Source organism: Staurois parvus, unplaced genomic scaffold, assembly GCF_062004578.1.
Source record: "Staurois parvus isolate SC_StPar_1 unplaced genomic scaffold, SC_StPar_1.0 ptg001200l, whole genome shotgun sequence".
Classification (NCBI taxonomy): Eukaryota; Metazoa; Chordata; class Amphibia; order Anura; family Ranidae; genus Staurois; species Staurois parvus.
The window spans coordinates 2,855,001-2,866,749 of record NW_028318996.1 but is presented as its reverse complement, the minus strand read 5'-3'; the positions used below and the strand labels follow the sequence as shown (position 1 = coordinate 2,866,749).

At 41.5% G+C, this 11,749-nt stretch overlaps 1 protein-coding gene across 1 annotated transcript in view; it reads right to left on the bottom strand.

The window, feature by feature from the left end:
- Window positions 1-564: 564 nt before the first annotated feature.
- Window positions 565-11,749, bottom strand: part of ST14 (ST14 transmembrane serine protease matriptase) — a 71,384-nt gene continuing 60,199 nt past the window's right edge. The window contains exons 13-19 of the mRNA XM_089660087.1: window positions 10,360-10,470; window positions 10,146-10,259; window positions 8,569-8,691; window positions 5,968-6,154; window positions 5,515-5,792; window positions 4,057-4,193; window positions 565-1,261 (exon numbers count right to left, since the gene is read on the bottom strand). Coding sequence (XP_089516213.1) covers window positions 1,100-1,261; window positions 4,057-4,193; window positions 5,515-5,792; window positions 5,968-6,154; window positions 8,569-8,691; window positions 10,146-10,259; window positions 10,360-10,470 — 1,112 coding nt within the window. The 3' untranslated portion in view covers window positions 565-1,099. The remainder of the gene's footprint in view (window positions 1,262-4,056; window positions 4,194-5,514; window positions 5,793-5,967; window positions 6,155-8,568; window positions 8,692-10,145; window positions 10,260-10,359; window positions 10,471-11,749) is intronic.

Sequence of the window (11,749 nt, the reverse complement as noted above, 5' to 3'; positions counted from 1 at the left end):
ACATTTATTGGGGTGTTTTTTTTTTTTCTTAGCAAAGACGTAGCAGAATACATTTTGGCCTAAATTTATGAAGAAATTTGATTTTTTTTGCTGGATGTTTTATAGCAAAAAGTAAAAAATATTGTATTTTTTTTAAATTGTCGATTTATTTTTTTGCATTATAAACAAAAAAAGACCGACAGGTGATCAAATACCACCGAAAGAAAGCTCTATTTGTGGGTAAAAAAGGGCCATAAACATAATTTATGTACAGCGCTGCATGACCACGCAATTGTCAGTTAAAGTAACAATGCAGTATTGCATAAAATGGCCTGGTCAGGGGGCAAATCCTTTGGAGGGAAAGTGGTTAATAACATTTTCTGTGGGGTGAGGGAGTTACTGTTATTGCAAGATTACGCAGTTCTCCTCAGGGCTATACATGATGGCATTATATGGTTTACGTATATAGTTTTATTGTATAGAAATGTTTTGATTATCATATAGAAAGAGGAGGCAACAACATAGGCCAGGCACATGTGAAGGCAGAACAATTCGATATTAAAAAGCTGGAAGTAACATAGTTCATTAAAATAATAAAAACAAGTTTATTATGTACATTGAAACATTTAAAAAACTGAATTCAAAACCAAAAATGAAAAAAGTCCCCTGAATATTTCAGAATTCAGTTCCATTGCATAGAATCCTTTTTTTTTTTTTTTTAAAAAAAAAAAAAACCTTCAGTCTCAGTCAGGACTTGGAATGGAGTGTCCACAAAATGAGATAACAGCAGCAACAATATTTCAGAGACAAAACTCATCTCTCCCCAAATCGAAAAAAAAAACCCCAAACATGTATCACTGTCAGCGAGGCACAAGACCCTGCCGGTACATCCAACATGGTGAATCGACAGGACACAGTAATAGTGGCTCTAGATTTCTCACTTCAGACTGCGGCTAAACTCACGGCACCATGGCTTTAAAATAGTCAATCCAGAATCACAGCACATGTGGAGTGTGTGACATAAAAAGAAAAAAAAAATGCTAAAAACATTCCAAACCATAAACTGTCTCTTCTTTTAAAAAAATAAATCAATGGGTAAAAATGTTGCACTTTCACAGTGTTACAGTCCAGTATTCTGCTTAATCCAGTCCCTCATTGCGGTCACTTTGGTGTAAACACCCGGTTTATTCCTGCGAGCACAGCCTTCTCCCCAGCTGACGACCCCAGCCAAATAAATCTTCCCGTTCGACTCCACGCTGGACAGTGGACCTCCGGAGTCACCCTACAAAAGACCAAGCACCATATTTTATTGTACTTCCGTTAAAGTGACCCCCCCCCACAATATTGACATTGAGTGTGGATTGCTTTTCAGAGGTGTGTTAGTTCGTGCTGCATGTATAAACAAACCCTTAATGTTACGATAAGCCTGAAAAATCACATAATAACCAAACTATATCTATACTAACACTAGTTGTTTTGAAATTGGAGAAAAGTTTATTGCTCTGTTTTCTATATTTGTACTTTAAAATATATAGCAAATTACTCTTAGGAATAAACAAACCATGTTTGTCGAAGAAAATGATCTATATATTTATTGTTAATATTTACATTTACTATTATACAGGATTTATAATATAGTGCCAGGAGTTTGCATAGACTTTATTGTAATTATACTGTCTCCCTTTATTTTATAAACTCCAAAACAAGAAGGTTAGAAGCACCCTGCTGTAATAAAGTTATTGCCAAATGAACAGGCCCACAGCTGAAATATGAACGAGGCTCTAGAGCAGGGGTAGTGAATTAAAATTCATGGAGGTCCAGTCAGTAAAAGATTCTTCCAACAGAGGTCCGGATCGCATGTTTGTGCCATGATTCAGATCCTTCACATCACAATCCCCATCTCCTCTTAGGTTCACATCTCTTTGGCTGGAGAACGGTTGTGCAATTTAACATGTTCCCAACCCACAAAAAATGTGCTGTACTTCATCAGATGTGCGGGGGTGCCATTAATTCTTAAATGCACCCCCACACATTGCCACCTATGGCACATTTTCACACACACCAAGCAGCTTGGTGCAGCACAATTTTAAAAGGTGGTTCAGAAACGACTTGCCTGTCTTTCTTTAGGGTAGGGCAGCACAACCTGTGATGCGTGCATTATTGTTATTATACAGGATTTATGTAGCGCCAACAGTTTGCTCAGCTCTTTACAATATAACGGGAGACAATACAGCAACAATACAGTTCAATACAAGAGGGATAGGAGGGCCCTGCTCCTTGGAGCTTACAATCTAAGAGGGAGGGGCTAGTGGTACAAAAGGTAATAACTGTGGGGGATGGACTGGTAGGAGGAGTAGAAGATTCAGTTATTAGCTGAAGGTAGGATAGGCTTCCCTGAAGAGATAGGTTTTCAGAGATCGCCTAAAAGTGGGCAGAGTAGGCAATAGTCTGATAGATTGGGGTAGAGAGTTCAAGAGGATGGGGGAGGCTCTGGAGAAGTCTTGGAGACGAGCATGGGAAGAGGAGACGAGGGAGCTAGAGAGCAGGAGAGGACGGTTTGGGTGATATTTGGAGACAACATTGGTGATGTAATTCTCTTTACATCACAGTTCCCTCCCTTTCACATCAAAATCCCTCTTCATATTACTGTCCTTCACTCCCCCTCACATTACTGTCCTCAGCCCCCCCTTCCACTCATATTACTGTCCTCCACTCCCCCTCACACCTCACATTACTGTCCTCCACTCCCCCTCACACCTCACATTACTGTCCTCCACTCCCCCTCACACCTCACATTACTGTCCTCCACTCCCCCTCACACCTCACATTACTGTCCTCCACTCCCCCTTACACCTCACATTACTGTCCTCAGCGCCCCCCCCTTCCACTCACATTACTGTCCTCCACTCCCCCTCACACCTCACATTACTGTCCTCCACTCCCCCTCACACCTCACATTACTGTCCTCCACTCCCCCTCACATTACTGTCCTCAGCGCCCCCCCCTTCCACTCACATTACTGTCCTAAGCCCCCCCCCCCCCTCATATTACTGACCTCAGCCTCCCAGTACTGCCCTCAATCCCCCCCATATTACTGACCTCAGCCCCCCCACTCACATTACTGTCATCAGCCCCACATTAATGTCCTCAGGCCCCCCCTCACATTACTGTCCTCAGCCCCTGCACTCATATTACTACTCGCAATCTCCCCCTCACATTACTTTCCTCAGGGCCCCCCCATTACTTTCCTCAGCTCCCCCCCATTACTTTCCTCAGCTCCCCCCCATTACTTTCCTCAGCTCCCCCCCATTACTTTCCTCAGCTCCCCCCCATTACTTTCCTCAGCTCCCCCCCATTACTTTCCTCAGCTCCCCCCCATTACTTTCCTCAGCTCCCCCCCATTACTTTCCTCAGCTCCCCCCCATTACTTTCCTCAGCTCCCCCCCATTACTTTCCTCCGCTCCCCCCCTTACATTACAGTTCTCAACCCCCCTTATCTTTAGGGCTCCCATAATTGTCCTCAGCCCTCCACTGTTCTGTCCCCCCATTACGGTCTTAAACAGCCTTACTTCACATTTACCCCTCCCCCTCCCTCCAGTCCTACCTTACACAGGAGAGCGAGAGGCACACAAAGTCTGGACAGAGGCCGGGTGCTGCAAGCTGGTGATAGGTTGCTAGGACCGACGTAGCAACCAATCAGCTGCCTGATTACTGAGGAAGCAAACCCCCTATGCTGAGCTGTCTTTCCTCCTGTTGTAGGCTACAAGGATGACAGCGGTAATGGCAGCAGAGTGCAACTGGCTTCTAAATGGTGGGACTGCGGCGGTCCAGGCATGAAAGCGAGTCGGTCCGCCATTTAGTGATGCCTGCTCTAGAGCTTGACTGATTAAACATATTCATTCCATTACGGAACAGAGATAGGTTAACAGCTCTGGAAAATTTCAAAACCCGATCTTGTCCCCAAGATCTCCATATCATGATAAAACAAGGTCTAGTTCCTCTTTGTTATTGCTCATATTGTAAACTGTCGATTGAACAGATACCCAACAATAGCTGTAGGATTACACAAGAGCTCACCTGACACGCGTCGATTCCGCCACTGAGGTACCCAGCGCAGATCATACGTTCAGTTAGTTGGTCTTCCAGCAATTTATTACATTCTGTCTGATTGATTATTCGTATCTCAGCTTTCTGTAGTACAGTGGCACCAGTACCTGTGCAGATTCAGAAGGTTGGGGTCAATCATCTTTACTCATGATGTTCCTTATCAGTGAAGACAAATACCAACAGAAGACCAAAATTTTGGTCTTCACAACTCCCATCTCTACTGCAACTCATTAAAATTTAATTCAGATTTCTTACAGCTGACACTGAAAGAACCACTTAAAGCGGTAATAAACCCTAACGAGATGTACTATCATGCAGCTTACCATTTCTTAGATGTGGCAACTGCATTTGTTTTCCTTTTCTTTTCTCTTTATTTTCACCTAGTAACCCAGCCAGCAAATCGTATTTTCATCTTATTTAGAAGATCAAGCTGGCCAGCAAATGTGGCAGTTCGAGGGTTGAAACAAACCATTTAAGGCTGCAAAACCTTTACCCACATTGTAGAAAAACCTGTTGCTGTAACTGCTTAAAAATGTTGCTGGAGTTCAGCTTTAACGTGTTAGTTAAATTCATACAAATGTGCTAGAGCATCCAACACTACCCTCTCCCAAGATTGACAATGCTGCTGTCTAAAGGGGTCCCCATTGCTCCTCCAATGGAGTAGAGACACCTAAAAACAGGAAGTGTATTGCTGGCCAGATTACCAGGAGAAAAAATATAGGAAAAAGCCTTAAAAGTAAAACTACTGCTGCCATCACAATCAAGTAATGGCAAGCTGCAATATTTTAAATGTTTTTTGGGGTGTTTAATACCGTTTCAAAGGAAATGAAGAATGGCAGTGGGCAGGACAAGAGTAAAAGGAACATTTTATTGGTATACATCTTCTAATTTTATGGTATTTTTGCTCTGATTCTCCCAGAAAGTGTATTCTACCTGTCCCACACTTCTCTATATTTTTATAAAAAGTTTCATGTAGGTTTCTGATATCTGTTCCTAATTCTTCTGAAGGGGGCATGGAAAACAGCCAGGGAGGGACAACCCGATCACACCGAGGAGCTGTACTGAAGCCTTAGACTTCATAGGAGCCTTGCCAATCCTTCCCACATCTCACAATGCAGAGCCGATTCCTCTCAATACATCACTGAAGTACCCACAATCCATCCCCCAACATGGAGAAAAGATGACTTGCATACTGCAAAGTTCTTGGATTCATGGGCTCCTGGCACAATGGAGACAAACTGTTAAAAGCAGAAGCTTGACACCAACAACCTTCCACAACTGCCTAGCAATACCATTTTGTACATTTCCCCACTACAGTTTCTCCTTAAGACTATTTAGCACTTTCTAACCAGACAAAGAGGGAATTTCTCAAAACTTCTGATCAGATAATTACATTTTACACAACAAATATCTGCTATAATGACTGACCTCCTTCGCTTAGAGCACCCCAGCCTGTCACCCATATAGATTTGCCCACTGGGAAGACATGCGTGCTCTCGGGGATACAGATTGGTTGTATAAAATCAGTGTAGGTGACAGGACTCTCCAGCTCCAACATGGCGATATCATTGTCATAGGTGAAGTCATTGAACCCTCTGTTAGCCACGACACGTTTGATCTTGCGCATCACAACATCCTTGCTGCTGGTTTTTGTGGATTGATCATGTAGACCCAGATACGCTGTCCACACACTGGGGTCTGAATATCTGTTAAAAGAGATTTAATGTGAGGAATTTGATAATCATTGAACACTGTATATTATAGGCACCCTGGAAATTGTATTTTCTAAATAGCTGAATTTTAAAGGAGGATACTAGAGCCACATTTAAATAAAGACTCACAAGTATCACTAGACATAAAAGGTGAGATTTTTGTTCATACCGCACTGAATTTGAGTCCTGGAAGCAGTGAGCAGCGGACAGTAACATGGTAGGGGAGACCAGAGATGCGCCACATGTGTGTCCATCCTTCTTTGTCTGCAGGCTGACCTGCCACGGCCACTCGCCAACATCAGCATTTACACCACCCACAATCCTAGTCTTCCTGCTGTAAGGGCGTTTCCCACAGTCTTAAAAGAAAAAAAAAACATTAATAAAACAGTAAGAGCAACTACAATAGAACATATTTGAAATGAATGCAAAATTTTAAGATTTTTATCTGTCACTCTGGTGTTTCCGGAGTGGGGCCAAACCGAGCTGTGCAAAAAACAAAAACACAATGCCTCTAGTCTAGTACATCAAGTGGTAACAATGGGGAAAGGGTAAATTAAGAAAAATAATTGCACTCACTTCGAAATTGCTCTGGTGACAAACATGAAAGATGTAGCAAATCTTTGATAACTATAGTGCATATGTACAAAGACCACAATAGTACACTGTATGAGAAAAACTTTAAATTGTAAAATCAATGGTTCCACTCAAATGTAGGCAAGCTGCCCCAAAGTAGATGCCTAGCCCCAATCCACAGCTTGGAGGACACCGCTGCCCCTACATCTCTGGTGGGTCATAGTTTTTCAGATCTTCTGCACTGGGAGAAAACTGTACCTGGAAAACAGCCTGTCCGCTGGCCACTGCAAGCAGTGTGAACATCACCCAGAGGCTATTTACAATCACATTGCTACTTTTCTACATGTGAGTGGAACCATTAATTTTACATGTATTTAGGTTTTTCTTATATAATATACTATTGCAGTACTGTTTTTAACCAGAGCAACTTTGAAGGCTTCTTACATGCTGAGCTTCAGGGTGCTGTTACCTTTGGTACAAACAAATGGCAACCACCCCAACCTATAACTGGCCTTTGCAGCAAGGAGCACATGGAAGAGTGGCACATGTCAACAACCAACAAAAATTCCCAGCTCACTTACCAGCCAGCAACAAACCAAATTAACCCTGTCTAATAGTTGGAATTAAAACCAAGGAGTTTAGTTGGCATACATTTGCAAATATATGCATAAGTTGCAGAGGCCATGTCATGGGACCCCAGTGTGCTGCAGTCCTAACTAAATTTTGAGTCTCCAAAGTTGGAGGACATATATATATAAAATAATGGATAGATTGAGGCAGGTATGCCTGGAGGGAGCCTGCCCCTCCTTAAAAGGTATAGGGAAGCACCAGACACCCAGCAATAGCACAATGGCAGCGAAGGTATCCAGTGCATCCCCTCACAATTCACCAACAGTACAAATAAATGGCAATCACCCCAACCGATAACTTGCCTTTGAAGGAGCACATGGAAAGACTATGCATGTCAAAAAACAATTCCCAGCTCACTTACCAGCCAGCCTGCAACAAACCAAATTAACCCTGTCTAACCGTGCACATTAAAACCAAGGGGTTTAGTGCGCACATTTTTGCACATAATGCACTAGGGGTGCACCCAATGTATTTTTTTTTTAATATTTTAACCACTTACCTACTGGGCACTTATACCCCCTTCCTGCCCAGGCCAATTTTCAGCTTTCAGAGCTGTCGCACTTTGAAAGACAATTGAGCGGTCATGCAACACTGCACTGAAATTTGTATAATGTTTTTCACACAAATAGAGCTTTCTTTTGATGGCATTTAATCGCCACTGGGTGTTTTAATTTTTGCACTATAAACAAAAAGAAGCAAAAAAAAAAAAAAAGTTTTTCTTTGTTTCTATTATAAAATTTTGTAAACAGGTAATCTTCTCCTTCATTGAGGTGCGTTGATGAGGCTGCAATGATGGTCACTGATGGGCGACACTGACATGCGGCGCCGACTGTCAGCCCTGATGGGTGGCACTGCTGGCCGAAACCGCTGGGGGGCACTGGTGGATGGCACTGCAGTGCACTGATCATCAGTGCCGATCTCCACTGACAGCGTGAGGAAAGTGCTACCGATAACCGGCAGCTGTATTTACTCCGTGATCTGCTGTGTCATTGAACACAGCTGATCACATGATAAAAGGCTGCTGCGATTGGCCCTTTTACCTCATCATGTGATCAGCTGTGTCTGTAGGACACAGCAATCACAGAGTTTGCTGGGAGGCGCGTTCTGGGAGGACATCATATGATGCCCTTCTAGAACTGGGTAACCACGCTGTAGCCATCATTTGGCTATAGAACAGTTACCAAGTGGTTAAAGTTGGTAAATTGGTTGAGGCCTGAACGTGACTGAGGAGACAAGCAATTTTAGAAACGAGAAATGCTGTAGTTTTTTCATATGGCTGTGACACTACTGATCTGTGAACTGCTTTAGACTTTTGTGCTTTAAATAGCCATAAATGGGAAAAACAGAACTAAATAATTACCCAGCCATGCCCAGTTGTAGCCACATACACCCTCTCCTTAACATTTGTAGTTATAGCAGGAACACACACACACACAGGATTTCACCAATTCTAGCACATCTTACACTGCTGGGTCATAGAAATAAGTGACCCTGTATATTTATGCCAGTGGATGTTGGCATGACTCTAAGAGCATGGCCCATACAAAGAAAATGAACAATCTCTTACCACACATAGTCTCATCAGAGCCATCTGTGCAGTCCGACACGCCATCACATTCTGGGTTCAGTTTGTTAATACATTGGTCGTTCTTACACTTATATGTGTACGTGGTACAGCTGGTGGCCTGAGCTGAATATGGACAAATTTGTTAGTTAATTGCAGATGGAAGGATTACTTTTAAATTACAGGAAATCAAGGAAAAGAACATAAAATGCATGTTTAACTGTGACATAAAATTCCCCATAATCCTTACAGTGTATGCAAATTAAGGGATGTAGGTGGGTTCTGCTTTGCACCACCCTCTTAGGATTTGTGTAAACCAACCTCATTTTATAGGATGGTTGCTTTTTTAAGCAATGATAAAAAAATGGAAGAAATTCAGTCATAAACGTATGTTCCTGTAGAGACACAGATCTGTGTCCTAGATGTGACAGAGGTCCAGTGGACATGATCTGGAGGTGCCCAAAACTCCATAGATATTGGCAAGATATTGATTCTCTTATAGCCTCTATTTTCCAGGTTAACTTAACAACAGAACCTAAAATATATATTCTTAACATGCCTGAGGAGTCTATCGCGTCCTCTGAGCTGGTCATCATGCCCCCAGATTGCTTTATATAGCATGGAAATTGATAATGCAAAAATGGATGTCGCCCAGCTCTCCCTCAGTAACAGAGTGGAAAAATCAAGTTAATAATGTAATCTCCAGAGAAAAACTGATATTTCAAAATAAAAGCTGTATTGAAAAATTCAAAGCTATATAGAACCCCTGGTTGGCAACACCAGGTTTGGGTCCATTCTATAGGATTGCAGAGAGTCTGCTCCCTATAAATGTGAGGGGTGTACTATATTGTAATAGTTGAAATTTACACATATGTAGATTGACACATGCAGCTTTACATTATTGGAGACAGACAGACTTAGGCCAACTTGTGCTGGTTTAGCCGTTTTATTGTCTTGCGTCTTGTTCACATCACACGTGCAGAAAAACTGGTGGAAACTGACACGCAGATTTCACTTGCGGAGACATCAGTTTTCATGCACGCTTCAATGAGTTTTATACATGTTGCAGATTCCTGTGCAGAAAAAACTCTTCATGTGATACCAGTGTTGTGGTGTGAACAGGACACAGAGAACAATTGATTTTGTTGTGCCCTTGCAGAGTGTGTGCAGAAAAACCTATGTCTCTGCAACATGGTGGGAACGAGCCCTTAAGACATATGTTCATACGGTGTATATTTTTGATTGGAAAGTTACTCTATATTTTATATACAATGGAAAAAAAAAAAAAAAGACAATGGTAGGAATACTGATGTTCTTGGAAATGATATTGCAGCGCTGCTTTATGCTTATGGACTGACTAGGACATATATCTTAGTTACTGGTTGCTGCTTTGTCACTGTATGACCAATGTCATTCGATTAGTTTGTCATGAAAAAATTGTGTGTGCGTTTGTTTAAAAACAAAATGCAAAAAAAAAAAAAATTATATATAATTTTTTTTCTTTTACAAAAATATAAAGTACTCAAAACACCTAAATTTTCCTTCTCCAAACTTTCATAAAATAGCATCTCAGCTCTCACCCAATCCACAATCGGACTCATCTGTGCCATCTCCGCAGTTGTCGGTGTTGTCGCACTTTTGTGCTTCTGGGATGCACTTTCCGTTTCTGCATTTTAAGAACTTGTCAGGGCACTCTGAAAAACAGACATCACGATTTAGCTTTAGAGATAACAGCTACAGTACATTACAGCAAGAACCTTACAAAAGGCAGCCAGAAACATCGCAGATACTTACTGCAGTCCTGCTCGTCTGAGTTATCGCCACAATCGTTCACGCCATCACAGAGGAAGAAACGCGGTTTGCAGTACTGGCTGGATTTGCAGCGGAACTGCTTGTCGGTGCAAGCTGGTTCAAAGTGGAGCAACAAAAACAAATCAATACACAATGGTGCACAATTAAAAATAAACATATGGGCAACCTAAACAAAACCATGTAGATGGAAAATGTGTTTGTATTATGATACAGGGTTAATAAAGTGTTTACAGTTTGCAGAGCAGTTTACAATATTAAGGGAGACTGTACAGTTAAAATACATACAATTCAAGATAAAGGGTTAGGAGGGCCCTGCTTGTGAAAGTTTGCAATCTATAAGGAAGGGGCAAGTGAACTACTGACTTCTGTAGTTAGGTGGAGGTGAGATGGGATTCCCTGAAGAGGTTAGTTTTCAAGTCTCGCCTAAAAGGCAGACAGTGTTGAAAATAGCTGGACATATTGGAGTAGGGGATTCCAGAGGATGGGAGAGGCTCTGGAGAAGTCCTGGATCCTGCATAAGAGAAAGTGATGAAACAAAACAGCTGGAGAGATGGAGATGACAGACTGGGTGATATTCTGAACGTGGTTGTTGATGTAGCTCAGGGCAGAGTTGTGAATGGCTTTGTATGACCTTGTTATTAGTATTCTGAATGTTTATATAAAACAGGAAAATGCAACGCTAAAAAAGGTCATAAAGGACGTGATCAGTAAGACATAAAATAAATAATCAATATATATAAAAATAGTAATAATGTAAAAATAGCTCAAAGTGCTGAGAAGATACAAAGTGATTTGCGTCTAAATAAGGTGCAACCGAAGCAGCCAATAATAATGCGTAATATATATATATATATATATATATATATATATATATATATATATATATATATATATATATATATATATATATACACACACACACACACACACACACATACATATATATATATACACACACACACATATACAATGTATCACACAAGTGCGATGAAACACAGATGGAATAATTCAAGGCAGGATATAATCAAATTAGTATTCTGAATTTTATTTGTTGGACAATTGAAAGCCAGTGGAGGGATTGGCAAGAGGGGTGGCAGACACTGAAGGGCTGTTTAGGTGAACGAGTCTGGCAGCAGACTTCATAACAGACTGAAGGGATGATAGGCCAACAAGGAGAGAGTTGCAATAGTAAAGGTGAGGGATAACAATGGAGTAAATTAGTAGTTTGTTTGTGTCATTGATTAAGAAAGGGTGTATTTTTAACGTGATGATGGCAAAATTTGGACAGATCTTGCACGTGAGGCTGAGAGATGTTCAGAGTCCAGGAATAAATCTAGCATCCTGGCATGCAGAGAGGGACTGAGCGTTGTGA